Genomic DNA, 19078 nt, shown 5'->3' with positions numbered 1-19078 from the left:
GTCCTGTTTTGCGGAAACTGCCAAAATGTTTGGCCTGGAAGTCAGCCTGAAGAAAACTGAAGTCCTCCATCAGCCAGCTCCCCACCATGACTACCAGCCCCCCCACATTTCCATCGGGCACACAAAACTCAAAAAGGTCAACCAGTTTACCTATCTCGTCTGCACCATTTCATCGGATGCAAGGATCGACAACGAGGTAGACAACAGACTCACCAAGGCAAATAGCGCCTTTGGAAGATTACACAAAAGAGTCTGGAAAAACAACCAACTGAAAAACCTCACAAAGATTAGCGTATACAGAGCCGTTGTCATACCCACACTCCTGTTCGGCTCCGAATCATGGGTCCTTTACCGGCATCACCTACGGCTCCTAGAACGCTTCCACCAGCGTTTCCTCCGCTAAATCCTCAACATTCATTGGATCGATTTCATCTCCAACTTCGAAGTACTTGAGATGGCAGAGGCCGCAAGCATCGAATCCATGCTGCTGAAGATCAAACTGCGCTGGGTAGGTCATGTCTCCAGAATGGAGGACTATCGCCTTCCCAAGATTGTGTTATATGGCGAGCTCTCCACTGGCCACCGAGACAGAGGTGCACCAAAGAAGAGGTACAAGGACTGCCTAAAGAAATCTCTTGGTGCCTGCCACATTGACCATCGCCAGTGGGCTGATCTCGCCTCAAACCGCGCATCTTGGCGCCTCACAATTCGGCGGGCAGCAACCTCCTTTGAAGAAGACCGCAGAGCCCATCTCACTGTCAAAAGACAAAGGAGGAAAAACCCAACACCCAACCCCAACCAACCAATTTTCCCTTGCAACCGCTGCAACCGTGTCTGCCTGTCCCGCATCGGACTTGTCAGCCACAAACGAGCCTGCAGCTGACGTGGACTTTACCCCTCCATAAATCTTCGTCCGTGAAGCCAAGCCAAAGAAAGAAGATGGACCACAATATTGCACCACAATAGATGGGAGATTGGTCCCATGATGCACCATGTGCAAGGTTTGTCACCTTCTGTAGAAATGAGAATGTTTTAGGGATGAGTTTAAGATGAGATAAGTAGGATATGGGACTGATGAAAAAGCTCTGAAATCCAACATAGACTCAATGAACCAAATGCAAGTCATATAGAAATGCAAGTACGAGATTTCTCAATGTCAAGATTATTAGGTTTTTTTTAAATTTTGAAAGACAATAAAAGATCACAACAGAAACAAATAACATAGGTAGGCAATAAAATATATATCAGGCTTGAATTGTTCAATTTCAATCAATGAAATCCAGAACAGAGTGTTCATGTTTACTGTCATACTGGTATAATGAGAAGGGTTCTTCCACCAGCAGTCAAGGAAGTCAACTCTAACAAGCACAAAGCCATAGAAAGTAGAAGGCACCATTACAGAATATAGTTTGAATGAAATAAAAATCATTAGTACAGGTTAAGGTACAAACAAGGGCAGCATGAGAGTGCTGTTGCGTTATTCATTCAGGAGCCCGAAAAAATTGTTTTTCATTCCCCACTTTATAAAATTCATTGCCCACCAAACATCCCCCATTGATTTAATTGGGAGAAAAAAATATAAAGGTTAACCACGCAGAATTTACACTTCCATTCATTTAGCATAAAAACTATTGGTTATTCCCATTCATTTGTGGGATGTTGAAAATGACAGAACAACAAACGTACAGACACAAATGGTGTGCAAGGTCAGAGTGTTGCAATGAAAGAAAATTATTTGGCACTGTAAAATACAGAAGTTCTTCTATGTTGCTGTTATTATTTATTGCCTTTTAGTTGTGGGGAACAAAATTTAATATAACTATAAGTTAAATTTTTTAATTGACCAATATTATGAATTAAAATTGAAGTGTGGACAAATCAAGACCTAAAAGATAAATTACAGATCAAAATGTAGATGGGCCAATTAGTAAATTTGCAGACGACACAATAATTTGGATTGCGGCTAATGAGGAAGGATGGCAAAGGATACAACAAGGTATGGATCAGTTGGAAATATAGTCAGAGAAATAGCAGGTGCAGTTTCACCTTGAAGTGTTTGGTGTTGTATTTTGGAAGACAAATGTATGAAAACTGGTCTAATTTATTTCTGATTGCCTTGTCATTTTACACCCTCCAGATTGCATTACTGTAATGTTGCTGGTAATTAGATGCCTGGTGTTATGAGAAAATTATTAATGAGGTGTTTCACTTGGGAAGGTCAAATCTAAAAGGGAAAGAATACACTAATTGACAGGAGCCTTAGGAGCATTAATGTGCAAAGGCTTCTGGGGTACTCTTAAAAGTAGCAACACGCGTCGATAGAGTGGTAAGGAAGGTGTATGTTATAGTTGTCTTCGTCAGTCAAGGTATTGAGTATAAACTTTGGGAAGTCACATTGCAGCTGAATATAACATCAGTTCGGACACATTTGGAGTATTGCGTACAATTTTGTTCATTGAATTACAGGAAGGATGTTGAACTTTTGAAACCCTACAGAAAAGGGTCACTAGGATGTTCCCTGGATCAGAGATTATTAACTATGAGGAGGTAAGGAGAGGTTGGACAAATGGGTGCATCAAAGACTTGATAAAAGTCAATAAATCTGAGAGGCAGGGTTGACAATCGAAGTTGTTCTTCCAGGGTGGAAATGTCAGAGGGAGTCATTTTAAGATGAGATGAGATAAGTTAAAGAAGATTTGTAAGGCAACTATTTTTAAAGATAGTGCTAGCTGCCTGCACTACTAGAGGAGATGAGGGAAGCAGATACATTTAATTTGTCATGGTCAGCATATATATCATAAGCTGTAGGGCCTTTTAATGTGCTGTTCTGCTCTATGTTCAAAATATATTAAACAGCCACAAGATACAGGAGCAGAAGTAAGCCCATTGGCCCATTGAGTTTGCTCCACCATTCTAATCATGAGCTGATCCATTCACCCAGTCAGCCCCACACCCCGGCTTTCTCCCTGTAACCCTAGATGCCCTGATATGTGAATAAATATAGCACATTTTATTATTAATTATTTGTGCAATATTTAATGGGGAGTGGAGCATAATGTGGAGAATGGTCATGTGTTAGGGCATTTTGGAAAAAATAAAGAGGTGGTGTTGGGTCTTTTGTAGAGTAATAAGATATACTGGTGGTGTTCTGACCATCGGTTGAGGATGGAGATCTTGTCACTGAGGAGGACTTCGCCGTCTGAGCTGCGCAGAGGGCTTTGGACTTGGGGTGAGGGGCCGTACACAGCCTTTAGAACCTCGTAAAAACCCCTGAAATCGCCAATGTCGGCGCTAAGCTGGGTTCGTTTGGCGAGGCTAATCCACCTCTCATTTTGGGTCTTACGGAGTTTGCGCTGAAGATGGCTGCATGCGAGATGGAAGGCTTGTTTCTTCTCTGGCCAGGACAGCTTTGCAAGGTGAGCCTGGTAGGCAGCTCGCTTCTTTGCCAACAGCTCCTGGATTTCCTGGTTGTTTTCGTCAAACCAGTCCTTTTTTTTTCTGGAGGAGAAGCCCAGTACCTCTTCAGTGGATTGCAGTATGGCCGTTTTCAGCTCCCTCAACAGCCCTTGAGTCTAGAGCTGGATGAGGTCCTTACCCGGGAAGAGACATATAAGGCAATTGAACAACTGAAAAGTGGCAAAGCAGCAGGTATGGATGGAATCGCCCCAGAGGTCTGGAAGGCTGGCGGCAAAACTCTGCAAACCAAACTGCATGAGTTTTTCATGCTCTGCTGGGACCAAGGAAAGCTGCCTCAGGACCTTCGTGATGCCATCATCATCACCTTGTACAAAAACAAAGGCGAAAAATCAGACTGCTCAAACTATAGGGGAATCACGCTGCTCTCCATTGCAGGCAAAATCTTCGCTAGGATTCTCCTTAATAGATTAATACCTAGTGTCGCCGAAAATGTCCTCTCAGAATCACAGTGTGGCTTTCGCGCAAACAGAGGAACTACTGACATGGTCTTTGCCCTCAGACAGCTCCAAGAAAAGTGCAGAGAACAAAACAAAGGACTCTACATCACCTTTATTGACCTCACCAAAGCCTTCAACACCGTGAGCAAGAAATGCCTTTGGCAAATACTAGAGCACCTCGGATGCCCCCCCAAATTCCTCAACATGTTTATCCAACTGCACGAAAACCTACAAGGTCGGGTCAGATACAGCAACGAGCTCTCCGAACACTACTCCATTGACAATGGCGTGAAGCAAGACTGCATCCTTGCACCAACCTTCTATTATCTTCTTCAGCATGATGCTGAAACAAGCCATGAAAGACCTCAACAATGAAGATGCTGTTTACATCCGGTACCGCACGGATGGCAGTCTCTTCAATCTGAGGCACCTGCAAGCTCACACCAAGACACAAGAGCAACTTGTCCGTGAACTACTCTTTGCAGACGATGCCACCTTAGTTGCCCATTCAGAGCCAGCTCTCCAGCGCATGATGTCCTGTTTTGCAGAAACTGCCAAAATGTTTGGCCTGCAATTCAGCCTGAAGAAAACTGAGGTACTCCATCAGCCAGCTCCCCACCATGACTACCAGCAACCCCACCCCCACATCTCCATCGGGCACACAGAACTCAAAACAGTCAACCAGTTTACCTACTTCGGCTGCACCATTTCATCTGATGAAAGGATCGACAACGAGGTAGAAACAGACTCGCCAAGGCAAATAGCGCCTTTAGAAGACTACACAAAAGAATCTGGAAAAACAACCACCTGAAGAAACACACAAAGATCAGCGTGCACAGAGCCGTTGTCATACCCATGATCCTGTTCGGCTCCGAATCATGGGTCCTCTACCGGCATCACCTACGGCTCCTAGAACGCTTCCATCAGCGCTGTCTCTGCTCCATCCTCAACATTCATTGGAGTGACTTCATCACCAACATCGAAGTACTCGAGCTGACAGAGTCTGCAAGCATCGAATCCACGCTGCTGAAGACCCAACTGCGCTGGGTGGGTCATGTCTCCAGAATGGAGGACCATCGCCTTCCCAAGATCGTGTTATATGGCGAGCTCTCCACTGGCCACTGAGACAGAGGTGCACCAAAGAAGAGGTACAAGGATTGTTTAAAGAAATCTCTTGGTGGCTGCCACATTGACCACCGCCAGTGGGCTGATATCGCCTCCAACCGTGCATCTTGGTGCCTCACAGTTTGGCGGGCAGCAACCTCCTTTGAAGAAGACCGCAGAGCCCACCTCACTGACAAAAGACAAAGGAGGAAAAACCCAACACCCAACCTCAACCAACCAATTTTCCCTTGCAACCGCTGCAACCGTGCCTGCCTGTCCCGCATCGGACTTGTCAGTCACCAATGAGCCTGCAGCAGACGTGAACATACCCCACCATAAATCTTCGTCCGCGAATCCAAGCCAAAGAAGAAAGAAGATATACTGGTCCCCCTGGGCCTGACAGAAGATATCCCTAGTTGAAAGAGACGAGTATAGAGATGACTGGGGCCTTGACAAAAATATTTGCATTCTCACTAGCAAATTGAAAGCTCCCGGAGGACTGGAGAATGGTTAATATTATTGTGGTGGTACGACCACCAGACTACTGCAGGGGCGATCTCTGTGTCTGCAGGAAGACCACTTAAGGGGCTGACTCCACCTGGCCAGCTGTCAATCAACCGACCTGAATATAGACTTGAACTGCCCCCTCCTGAGCCAGTCACATGGGGAACCACCAAGGCTTGAAATGGTGTTCAGAGTTTTACTGCAATAAAGTCTGTTGAACAGTATTTTGAGATGTACTTGCTTGCTGCTACCTCAATGCACCATATTTATACATTTATTCAAGAAGGGAAAAAGTATAATCCAGAAAATTATAGGCCAGTAAACCTCATATTTCCCATTCCTGGTCGAGAAACTATTGGTAAGGATACCTTGGAGTAGGATTATGCACCTTTAGAAAGTCATAGTTAAATTAGGGACTGTCAACAAAGTTTTGTGGGGGAGGTCATGTCTACTAGTTTGACTGAGTTTTTTTGAGGAGGTGACAAATGTGGTTGATGAAGGTAAGGCATTGCATGGACTTTAGTAAGGTCTTTGACAAGGCTGATTCAGAAGGTGGAGGTGCATGGGATCCATATCCTTTTTGAATAAGAAATTGTCTGGCTCACAGTAGATCAAGGGAAGTGGTGGAAGGTTGCTATTTGTGTAGGGGACCTGTGACCAATAGTGTTCAGCATAGATTGGTCCTGTTGTTTGTGAATGACTTTGACAAGAAAGTAAGTGGAAGGCTAGCAAGTTTGCAGACCATACAAAGATTGGTGGAGTTGTGGACAGGTATCAAATAACAGGACAAATATTGGCAGGGAAGTGGGTGATAGAGTTTAATTCAGGGAGGTATGATGTGTTTCAATTTGGAAGGTTAATTGTCAGGGGAATGTTTATAGTTAATGGCAGGGCTCTTAAAAATATTGATGTGTAGAGGGATATGGCAATTCCAGGTCCATAGCTTCTTGAAAATGGTCATGCAAATAGATAGGGTGGTCAAGAATACGTATGATATGCTTTCCTTCATTAAGCAGTGTAGGCAGCTGCCTGCAGACCATCTCGCACTGCGTGCACAGCGTGTGCGGGACACGTACAAAATGGACGCTGTGAGCATGCACGAGGGGGCAACTGATAAGACCCCAGTCAAGAGTGGAGCTCAGAAGGAACGGCTGTTTCCCCTCCCCGGGACTCGCGGTTTTACTGTGTTTATTTTTATTTAATAAAGTATTTGGTTACATAGTAGCTCTGGCCTCCAGTGTCCTCATTGAGCACCAAACACATACAGGCGTGGCATTGAATATAAAAGTAAGGAGGTCATGTTACAGCTATGTACAACTTTGATTAGGTTGAACTTGAAATACTATGTGCAATTCTGGCCACCCATTACAGGAAGGATAGGGATGCTTTGGAAAGGGGACAGAAGTGGTTTACCATGATATTGCTTGGATGGATGATTAATTGGGAGAGCTTGAACAAACTTAAGTTGTTTTTCTCTGTAGCACAGTAGGAGACCTGATAAGAGATGTATAAAATTGAAAGAAACTGATAGGGTGGAAAGTGAGAGTCTTTCCCCAGGGCAAAAGTGTCACACACTAAAGGAGATATACTTAAAGGTCAGGCAAAGAAAGTTTAAGTGAGAAGTGTGGGTAAATGTGAGCAGTGGTGGAAGCAGATAAAATAGTAACAGGAAAAGCACTGCTGATCACAAATCTCTGATTTGTTCATGAAGTCAGCAATCTTTAAATTTAGCTGAAACACAAAAGCTGCAGATGCTGGAATATTGAGCAGACAAAAAGATTTCCAGAGGAACTCAACAGATCAAACAGTGGAAATAGTTAGTCCACATTTTGGGTCTGAACATTTTATCGAAGCTCATGGGTGATGTCTCACCTGCTGAGTTCCTCTGTCTTCATTAAATGAAGTTGATGACCACAAATGAAGCAATGGAAAGTTAACTACTAAATGCTTGCTAGTTTACTGAAATAACAGAGAGTATCCAAAATATATAGCATCCAAACAGCAAAAATAAAGTTAACATCGATCCAAAATTCTCTTCGGATTCTACTTTTATAAAAGAATGCAAAAACTTTCCATAAAAAGTCCTTCCTTCTTAATATTTTTGTCTCTTGAGCAAATTATACCTGAAATTCGGTAAACAAGTCACAGAGAGACACTCCAGGAATGGCTGTTATTCTGAAATGGTACAATTCAGAACCCTGTTTGCAGAAAAGAGGATCTGTAAGTTAAATTTGATTCTCTTCCAACTTTGTAACAAGAATGAGTCATTTTCAGTTAGATACAAAAATCTGGCTTTTGCACATTCACAGCTAAAAGCAACAAAAAAAAATGGTTGATACTTTTGGAGATAACATAGGTAAATTAGATAACATAGGTAAATTGTTGGAGGAACTCAGCAGGTCATGCAACATCCATGGAAAGCAGTAGCCAGTCAACCTTTCAGGCCTAAGCCTTTCTACAGATATGAAGGAGGAATTTTAGGATGTCTACTCATTTGGAGATCCCAAGGGAACACCTTACAGATTATCAGTATGTTTAACCAACCCTTGCCCTTTCTACTACAATCTCATGGAGGTAAATGGTCAGTCAACACTTAGGCTTGGGACCCTATTCGTAAGATAGTCTGTATCTGGAACAAGCTGCCAGAGGAAGCTATAGAAGTGGTATAATATGATATACAAATAACTTTTGGCAAGATATTATGGATAGGAAGAGTTTAAAAGGATATGGACCAAAACCAAGCAAACGGGACTAGCCCAAAATGCCAATTTGATTTGCAAGGATGTGTTGGGTTGAAGATTAGTGAAGATGGCAGCATTGCCACTGGTGCAGACCCACAGGGAGCAAGGGGGCAAAGATGCAGCACTCTGGCAAGGTCCAGCCGCCTAGTTGACTGCTGTCGGCTACGCACGGGTATTGAAAGGCCTGTTGATGGAGCCAACGGTGGTTTTAGTTGGAATCTCATGACCGTGGGATCTATTCCCAAGATGGCGGGTGCCTATTAATCGGCAGCAGACACGAGGGGTTGCAGACTCCGGGGAAGTGGAGGACTGGAGCAGGGTGGCAGAGGACGGGAAGATCACACACCGGCTGAGAGAGAGGAGATGACCCTTGGAGACGATGACCACAGCAGGGGGCCGGTGAGGAGGGGTGCTCTGCAGCTGAGGGACCGGTGCACGCGGCGGGCTGCTGGTGACTCGAGGCGAGGAACCCGTGGAAGCCGTGGGCTGCTGGAGACTGACTCGAACTGGCTGGAGGTGCCGAGGGTGCCGGAGGGTTCCTGACAGTGTCGGAGATTTGGATCTGGAGCTCGGGTTGCCAATGGTTTGGACTGGACTCTGGGTGGCTGCAGGGGCTGTGGAAGCACTGAAGGTGAATCTACGGACTCGGTGACTCTGGGGGTGTGGGGAACTCTCTTTTTCTTCTTTCTCTCTAACTGTAAGTTTGACTGTAAGTCTGTGTAAGACTGTGTAAAGGGTGCTTAGGAAATTCCTACAGATGGTGAATCTGGCTGCTTTGCAGCAGGCAAAAAGAAATTTCATGTAATATGACACCATTTTATTACTATGATAATAAATTGAATCTTGAATCTTGAAGGACCTCTTCATTGCCTTATGTCTCTACAACTCTTTTTACACTTACAGAATAACATAATAGAGTGGTCCTGATCAACTGTTGTAATTTCCTATTTATTATTAGATGCAGAAGGCAAACATAAATTTAAAGGGAAAGATCAGCCATGATCCGATAAATGGCGGTGCTGGCTCGAAGGGCCAATTGGCCTACTCCAGGACCTATTGTCTATTTTCTCACAGCAGCCCTTCTGTCTTCCATTCACTATTCAGAGGTCTGAAGTATGATCCAACCAAAGTGATCATTCCCATTTTACTTGTCCAGCCATATGGAATCACTTGGAGATCCTTCAAAGATACCCTCCCCCACTACTGTGATATACTTGATCAATAATGCAATGCCCCTTCCCTTACAGCCCCTAATTATCATTCCTGAATTTCTACCAATTATTAATGCCGGGATTTTGGTGCATCTTTGACCCATCCCACTTATAGTCGGGGTGTAGTTTGGAAGCATTTGTAGGACTGTCTGAAAGTTTTTATCCAATCTATCACTAGCCAGATCACCTAAGTGCAAATTCTGTTATGACATTTTCTCAAGGGTGATTAATGGCAAACAAGAATTTCTGGCTTTGGCTGCTAATACTCACATCCTATAAGATGTAGAAATGATAAAACAAAAAGAATGTTGAAAGAAACCAGTTTCAGAAATAATTATTTCTGAAGGGTTTGAACATTGAAATTCTATTTCTAATATGAAGATGTTTCGATGATGTATAATCAAAATTATTACTTACAAATAAGCTAATGACAAGTTCTTGTGGGTTGTAAATGGTGAGATTTTTTTCAAAGAATTGTCTTAATTTAGAAAAACTTGGATTAAAAATAGTACCTAGGCAAAAACAAAAGAAATCTCATCAGATAATTCTCAAGATTTGTTTTAGTTCACATTTCTTTCCAGATATAAAACTGCATTCAAAGTGACTTTGATTTATGTGATTATTTCCACTACTTTTGCCAAACAGAGTAGTACTCAATAGTCCATATTACTTTTCATTGGACATCTGTGTTACCTTCTGTATTACACCTCTGCAACTGACCTCATGAATCAAAAGGAAAGGCAGTTTTTTAACCTCCATTCCAACTTCATGTTTGGGTGAATAGAGTTCTTGGTTTTCCCTTTGGTTTTCCCATTTTGTGCGTGCTCTGTGGTTAGTAAGGGATTACTTCAGGTGTCATGTGAGCGGGGAAAAAAAAGGTTGAGTACCACTGGGTTATTCCATTTAAGTCATTCTTTGTTCCAGAAAGATCAATGTTACCTCTTCCATATCCCATAACGTCTGAGCAACCGGGACTGACTTCTCTGCTATGAAAAATTTTCGATGTTGTGAAATTTGAGTTCTCCTTAATCACAATTAAGGGTGATTCATTTGAAAACATTCATTTTTGTACAAACATCCTTAATACTTTCCTCAGCAGTCAATTACATTCACAATTCAAGCAGATAGCTCATGGATTGATTAAAAATGCTTTGCTTGCTCTGGATTAAAGTTCCACTACTTTTTGTATGCATCCATTTTCTCAAGGTTTAAGGTTCCATAGGCAATTTTTAAAAATTTTTGTTTGCCTCCGTAAAGTCGCCAGAGGTGCTTCTGTTGGCTACAGAAGTAGCGCTTAGGGTGCTCAGCTGTGGCGAGTGAGGTCGGGGCCTCCCTCTACAGAGGCAGTCTGTGATGCGCCCACAGCCTGCAGTGATGGATTCAGTGTTGCGGTGGCTGAATCTAAAGTCTTAGTGAGCTGGAGGGCTCTCTACAATGGCAGCCTGTCTTCCTCTAGCAGTCGCTGGTGGATGTAATTGGACCTCACCCCAGCCATGCAGGCATTCCGGATCATCTCTTTGCATTCTCACCCCAGATCATGCAGTGCCCAAAAGAAATTGTCCAGAGTCTCACTGGGTTGCTGTTTTCTCGAAGCCAGGAGGTACCGTGAGTAGACTTCGTTGCAGAGCTCGGTCATGACTGCAGAGTAAGTTGTGACCAAGGAAGCACCACTAGTCCAGCTCCCCTACCGCGAAAAGAAAGAGAACCAAGTGTCCCTTCAGAAATATCGAATGTCCACGAATCCTGCCACCTCCTCCAATGCCTCTGCCTCCTGTGCTCCCATAATCTCCATAACTACATGGCCGTCTGTCTGTTCCAGGGGTGAACCTGAACCAGGCATTCGTCACCACCTTCCTCAGCCCCAGGTTTGAAGCCCTGATACAGTTAGGAAGCTGTATATGTCCGAGGTCCTTCAGGAGCCCTGTTTTTATGTGCACTATCAGGAATCCTGGACCTGATAGCAAGGTTCCATTAACTGGTCTTCAGCAGCCTATAATGAATCCTTAGCTGCTAAGCCCCTTGCTGGTCTAGTGCTTAGGTCTCCTACCCTGAAGGGTTTTCTCCTAGGCTTCTCCTTCTCTGCACGTATGGGGCGGGCCTCTTGCTCTGGTACCCTATGCTGGTCCATGTGATGATACAAATATGTAACTGCCAGTGGATAGCTGGCCTGTCCCCCACTGGTGACTCCACCCCTTGTGACCCTAGAATAGAGGTCGATCTCCCTCTCCCTGTCCTCAGTTGAGCACTTGGAATTGGGCCAGCTACAAGTCTAAAGTATAATAAAACCTATTGTTCCTCAGTCATTGATAGAGCTAAAACCTCACCAGTCGGGTGGTCTCCTTTGCCTCTGTGACTGGCGCAGTTCCACCAGTGGTATAATGGTCGGCTCCATTCCCAGTTGAGTGTCCTGAGGCAAGGGAGGGAGGGCTGGCTCCGATGGAGGTGAGGCTTGGTTGAAAGTGGGGCAGTCATGGTGGTCGGAACAGCTGGAGGAGGGACCGAGGTCTATGGTTTGGTGGGTGGGAGCCCCTAACGGGGGCAGTATGGGTGTAGGTAGGACCTGGGTTGAAATTGCTGGGGAATGGGCAGGGGTCTCCAGGATTTGCCAGGTCCTGGACAGGGACCATGTCCTCATGGCCATTCAGGTACACCACGTAGGCAAATTGAGGGTTGGCGTGCAGGAGTTGCACCTCTTAGACCAACGAGTCAGACTTATGAACCCTCGATGGCCAACCCCTGGGGGTGAACACAACACTGCTCAGTAGGGAAGGCTTCAACTTATACTCTCTCTTGTAGTGTCATTTCATCCTGCATCCCGAGCAGGTGGCTTCTCTCACCGGACTGCGTCGCCAGGGGTGCTTCTGTTGGCTACAGAAGTAGCGCTTAGGGTGCTCAGCTGTGGCGAGTGAGGTCGGGGCCTCCCTCTACAGAGGCAGTCTGTGATGCGCCCACAGCCTGCAGTGATGGATTCAGTGTTGCGGTGGCTGAATCTAAAGTCTTAGTGAGCTGGAGGGCTCTCTACAATGGCAGCCTGTCTTCCTCTAGCAGTCGCTGGTGGATGTAATTGGACCTCACCCCAGCCACGCAGGCATTCCGGATCATCTCTTCCACATACTGGTCCACCGATACTGGGGCAGGGATATTGCCTTTGCATTCTCACCCCAGATCATGCAGTGCCCAAAAGAAATTGTCCAGAGTCTCACTGGGTTGCTGTTTTCTCGAGGCCAGGAGGTACCGTGAGTAGACTTCGTTGCAGAGCTCGGTCATGACTGCAGAGTAAGTCGTGCACCCGCTGATTGCCAAATACCCACGGCAGCCGACCCTGGCTCGCAGTATCTTGAGTTTCTTCTCGTCAAAGTTCACGAGGTCCTCAGAAGCTTCCTGGAAGTCTGTAAGGCACTTGATCCACTGCTCATACAGCTCTGGGGCTCCGGGTGTCTGTTGGTTGAGGTGGAGTCTGTTGGGTCACAGTAGTTTGTCCATCCTGTGTGGAAAATTTAAAGTATAATAAATTGATAGGGTCCATCACTAACTCCAAAGCCATAGAGTGAGGAACGATAGGTTTTTTATACTTTAGACGTAGCTGGCCCGATTCCAAGTGCTTGACTGAAGACGGGGAGAGGGAGGTCGTCCTTTATTTCAGGGTCACAAGGGGAGGAGTTACCAGGGAGCAAGTCACCAGTGGGGGTTGTGGTCCAAAGTATACTAAAGCCTATTGTTCCTCACTCCACGGCTTTGGAGTTATTGATAGAGCCTATCAGTTCACTGCTCCTCGGGAGCCCACAGCCCTCATGGGTGCCACCATTTTGAACACAGATCTTGATGGGTTCTCCAAAGTTAAAATATCACTGGCTTTACCTGTACAGGGCTGAGCACATAATGACCAGTCTGGAGGACCAAGAGGAGGAGAACTGCAAGGCCCATTTCCATCTCCAACTCCTCCCAGGTCTACAGCTGTGGCCACATTGTCATTTGGTGCACACTGTAGGCACAATGTTGAAACAATGCCGAGCAAAACACAATAAAGAGACATTTTGGCAGAATACAATATCCTTTTCTGCATTTCTACTTAATTTCTGGGAGGGAGTCGTAGCATTGTCGAGAACAGATGGGTATATGTCAGTTAAATATCAAGATTCCAGTGTATTTCATTTAGTTTGATACGACATGATGTGAATAACTATCTTGGTCCACTATTGTTAATTTCAGTATGCTATTTCAACTATCAGTATTGTGTGGGATCGGAAATTGAAACAAATGATTTGAAGTTTGTGTGAGGTTGGGAAGAGACCCTTCATCAGACCTGAAACCTTCACTGTGTTTGTCTTTACACAGGTGCTACCTGACCTGCTAAGATTTTGAAGTATTTCCGATTTTTATTTCAGATCTCCAGGCTCTGCTGTGTATTTTTTTTCATTTCCTGTATATGTGTCGGAATTTCATTTGGTGGTGTCTGATACATTTCACTTACTAGTCGCTCTCCAGCTAGTCCGGTTGTTCAGTTCCTTGATGGTAACAAAGAAAGGAGAAGACAAAATCTGATCTTGTTCTTTTGATTTCCTCAGCATAAGAGAGATGCCTAGATCAGAGGCTGGATATAACACTCGAAAAACCTTTAGAAACAGAGATGGTGCCATTACTCAAAACTGTGTTACTGCAATTAGCCAAGAAAAAATCTTATCGACTTGGCAAGATTATATTAATTGGTATGATTTGTAAAATGGAAGATAGGTTTCATAATTTTCAAAATGAAAGATTACTAAAATTAGAATAAGCAATTCACAGAATGAAGGTGTAACACATAATTCTCATGAAAATGAATCCAGAATGGAAACCATTTTTATTGAATTTATACTCAATAATTATTAGTGTGAGGTAGTCTACCCCAGACTCTCCTTCATATTTCCTCTCATTCTTGCTCTTCCCCAGAAGAGCCAAGATTACATTTAGTACAATCCCATCACCAAATTCAGATTCACTTTTCCCTTTTCAGCTTTGCAAAGGGATTGGTTCCTCAGTCCATTTTTCCATGAATTCCAGCACACCTGCCCATGATGTCTTCCCTTGCAACTGCAGAAAATATCATATATGTTTGTTTCACCTCCTCCATTTCCATCATTCAGGGGCCCAAATACTCTTTACAGTGGAAAATATAAATTTTGTGGCATTAAACAATATCCAGCAGGGGGAAGTCACGTGATGGAGTAGTGGCCGGACGGTGAACTCCAGCCCTCTCCAGAAAAGTCGAAAAAAATAAAGGAAAACACAAAGGCACAAAAATAAAAATTAAAGTAAAGTGAGTATAAAGGTGGAAAGAAGATGGCGACGAAAAAAGAAAAATCGAAACAAACGGTAAGAAGAGAGGAAGAGAAGACAACGGAAGAAGAAGGAGAAGGCTTTACCTGTTCGAAGAGGCCCGCGGTGGAGAGAGAAACCCGCTCCTTCAGGTCGGTAGAAAGTGGACTACAAAAATGGCTCGCTGAGCCGAGTAAAAGTGCGCAACCGCGCATGCAAAAAAACACACCGACGGGAGGGGCGACCAGCTGGGGAGTCGATCTCCACAGCCAGCAATGACAGCTGCAGAACACTTGCAGCAAGAGGAGAACATAGAAGACAACGAAAACAAGAAAGAAGAGAAGAAAAGGACAACAAAGAAACAACAGATGGCCAACCCAGAGGAAGAAGAAGAGGAAGAGTACAGTGAAATAGAAGAAGAAGGGAAAGGCAAGACAATGGATATACTTTCTCTTATTAAAGAATACATGGAGTCATTTAAAGAATGGCAAGCGCAAGAATTTAATGATTTAAGAAGAAGAATAAACAATACAGAAGAGAAAATGAATAAAATAGATATGACCTTAACAGAAATGGGAAAAAGAATGGACAAGGTGGAAGAACGAGAAGCAGCAGTAGAAATGGAGGTAGAGGACTTAAAAAAGAAATTAGAGGAATCTAATAAAAAAGTTAAAGAGACACAAGAGCTGTTAGCTCAGAAAATAGATATAATGGAAAATTATAACAGAAGAAATAACATAAAGATAGTGGGCCTTAAGGAAGATGAAGAAGGCAAGAATATGAGAGAGTTTATAAAAGATTGGATCCCCAGGATCTTAGGATGTCCAGAACTACAGCAAGAAATGGAAATAGAAAGGGCACATAGAGCATTGGCCTTTAAACCACAACCACAACAAAAGCCAAGATCTATTTTAGTAAAATTCCTAAGATATACTACAAGAGAAAAGGTACTGGAGAAAACAATGGAGAAAGTAAGAGAGGACAACAAGCCACTAGAGTACAAAGGGCGAAAAATCTTTATTTATCCAGATATAAGTTTTGAACTCCTGAAGAAGAGAAAGGAGTTCAATACAGCAAAGGCGATTTTATGGAAGAAAGGGTATAAATATATACTAAAGCATCCAGCGGTATTGAAAATATTTATTCCAGGACAGCAAAATAGACTATTCTCGGATCCAGAGGAAGCACGAAAATTTGCAGAACAATTACAAAATAGACTGAGAGATGAAGACGTGTAACGAGAGTACAAAAGACTGTGAACTAAAAAGACACATAAGTTTTGAACTCCTGAAGAAGAGGAAGGAGTTCAATACAGCGAAAACGATCTTATGGAAAAAGACTATTCTCGGATCCAGAGGAAGCAAGGAAATTTGCAGAACAACTACAAAACAAGCAGAGAGATGAAGACATGTAATAAGAGTAAAAATGACCACGATCTATATGTATGTGGGTAAAGAGGTATATGTGTGTATATATATATAGTGTGCATACATGAATGTATCCGTATTTAGAGGAAAATATATAGAGTATAGACAAGAATTAATAAGGGAAGGAAATGGAATAGAGGGAATAAGGAGGGAATTAAAAGAGTGACCTTTGTTACATATGAAAATTGAAATCTTTTCTGGGGGGGACTGGGTGGGGAGGAGTTACGGTCACTGCAAAATCAGCTGACGTTTGCGAGTGAATTCGCAAATCCAAATGGAGAGGGGAGATGTGGTTGTCCAACAAGGGATAAAGGACAACTCAGGAGGGGAAGGGGAGATTGGGGCTAAAGAAGTTTTAAATAGGAGAATAAGGAAAATGTTTGATGTTTTAGAAATGTTGTCTTATAAAGTGTTCAAAACAAGAAAGCAGAAATGGATAAGAAGGGAAGGTAATGATGGAGAAACGGAAAGGGAAGATAAACAAAGTATAAAATGGCTACGCTGAACTATATGACTTTAAATATTAACGGAATACATAACCAAATTAAAAGGAAGAAACTGCTAAATTTACTGAAAAAAGAAAAAAATGATATAGCATTTGTGCAAGAAACACACTTAACTGAATTGGAGCACAAGAAATTAAAGAGAGATTGGGTAGGACACGTAACAGCAGCATCGTATAATTCAAAAGCAAGAGGAGTAGCTATATTAATTAGTAAAAATGTGCCATTTAAAATAGAAGAGGAAATAAAAGATCCAGCAGGGAGATATGTAATGATAAAATGTCAGATATATTCGGAGTTTTGGAATCTACTCAATGTATATTCACCTAACGAAGAAGATCAAAAGTTTATGCAAGATATTTTTTTGAAGATAGCAGATACGCAAGGGAACATATTAATAGGAGGGGATTTCAACCTGAATTTGGATTTAAATATGGACAAAACTGGGATAAAAATTAACAGAAAGAACAAAGTAACCAAATTTATAATTAAATTGATGGAAGAAATGCAACTTTTGGATATATGGAGGAAACAAAACCCAAAGGAAAAGGAATATTCATATTACTCGGCTAGACATAAAACATACTCAAGAATAGACCTATTTTTGTTATCAGCTCGTATGCAAGATAGAGTAAGAAAAACAGAATATAAAGCTAGAATACTATCGGACCATTCACCCTTAATATTGACAGTAAAGCTAGAGGACATCCCTCCAAGAATGTATAGATGGAGATTAAACCCCATGTTACTTAAAAGGCAGGATTTTAGAGAATTTATTGAAAGACAAATTAAAATGTATTTTGAAATAAATATGAAATCAGTGAAAGATAAGTTTATACTATGGGATGCAATGAACGCGTTCATTAGAGGGCAAATAATAAGTTATGTAACCAAGATGAAAAAGGACTATAATCAGGAAACAGAGCAGTTGGAAAGGGAAATAGTAAATATAGAAAAAGAATTAGCAATGAAGGAAGATACAACTAAAAGAAGAGAATTGGCAGATAAAAAAATAAAATATGCAACACTACAAACATATAAGGTGGAGAAGAATATAATGAAGACAAAACAGAAATATTATGAACTAGGTGAAAAAACGCACAAAATTCTAGCATGGCAGCTTAAGACAGAACAAGCTAAGAAAATGGTATTAGCATCAAGGTAAAAAGACAAACAAATTACATATAATCCAAAAGAGATCAAGGAAAACTTTAGAGAATTCTATGAACAATTATACCGAACTGAAAACGAAGGTAAAGAAGGGAAAATAGATGAATTTCTAACTAAAATTGAACTACCAAAACTACAAATAGAGGAACAAAATAAATTAACAGAGCCATTTGGAATAGTAGAAATACAAGAGATAATAAAAAAATTACCAAATAATAAGACACCAGGAGAGGATGGATTCCAAATAGAATTCTATAAAACATTTAAAGATTTATTAATTCCGCCCCTCCTGGAAGTAATTAACCAGATTGATAAAACACAAAGCTTACCAGATTCATGTAAAACAGCAATAATTACAGTAATACTAAAGCAAGGGAAAGATCCACTCACACCAGCGTCATATAGACCAATATCTTTACTTAACACAGATTATAAAATAATAGCTAAACTATTAGCAAACAGATTAGCAGAGTATGTACCGAAAATGGTAAATCTAGACCAAACTGGATTTATCAAAAAAAGACGCACAACAGACAATATTTGTAAATTTATTAACTTAATTCATGCAGTAGAAGGGAATAAAGCGCCAACAGTAGCAGTTGCTTTAGACGCAGAGAAGGCCTTTGACAGAGTAGAATGGAATTATTTGTTCAAAGTATTGCAAAAATTCAGTTTACCGGAGAAGTATATTAATTGGATTAAAGCATTATATAAGGGACCATTGGCGAAAGTGACAGTAAATGGATATGTATCAAAGCAATTTAACGTAAGCAGGTCAACACGGCAGGGATGCCCACTATGACCTTTAATGTTCGCGTTAGCTATAGAACCACTAGCAGAATTGATAAGAACAGATAATAATATAAAAGAGATAAAAATAAAAGACAAGGAATATAAAATCAGTTTATTTGCGGATGATGTTATAGTATACTTAACAGAACCAGAACTATCAATAAAAGAATTATATAAGAAATTGAAGGAATATGGAGAAGTGTCGGGTTACAAGATCAACGTAAATAAAAGTGAAGCAATGCCTATGAATAATGTGGATTTCTCAAAATTTAAGAAGGAATCACCATTTAGATGGCAAATGCAAGCAATAAGATACCTAGGTGTACAAATAAATAAAAATCTCGGCCAACTATATAAACTCAATTATTATCCACAAATGAAAAAATTACAGGACGATTTAGAGCATTGGAAAGATTT

The 19078-nt window shown here is 42.1% G+C and overlaps 1 protein-coding gene across 1 annotated transcript in view; it reads right to left on the bottom strand.

Moving 5' to 3' along the window:
* The window catches only part of LOC138752852 (cation channel sperm-associated auxiliary subunit beta-like), a 149028-nt gene that overhangs the window by 2707 nt on the left and 127243 nt on the right, over nucleotides 1-19078 (bottom strand). The window contains exons 32-34 of the mRNA XM_069915474.1: nucleotides 13946-14087; nucleotides 9892-9986; nucleotides 7646-7720 (exon numbers count right to left, since the gene is read on the bottom strand). Of these exons, the coding sequence (XP_069771575.1) occupies nucleotides 7646-7720; nucleotides 9892-9986; nucleotides 13946-14087 (312 nt within the window). The remainder of the gene's footprint in view (nucleotides 1-7645; nucleotides 7721-9891; nucleotides 9987-13945; nucleotides 14088-19078) is intronic.

The sequence above is a fragment of the Narcine bancroftii genome, chromosome 2 (genome assembly GCF_036971445.1).
Source record: "Narcine bancroftii isolate sNarBan1 chromosome 2, sNarBan1.hap1, whole genome shotgun sequence".
NCBI lineage: Eukaryota > Metazoa > Chordata > Chondrichthyes > Torpediniformes > Narcinidae > Narcine > Narcine bancroftii.
This window is presented reverse-complemented; position numbering and strand designations above follow the sequence as displayed.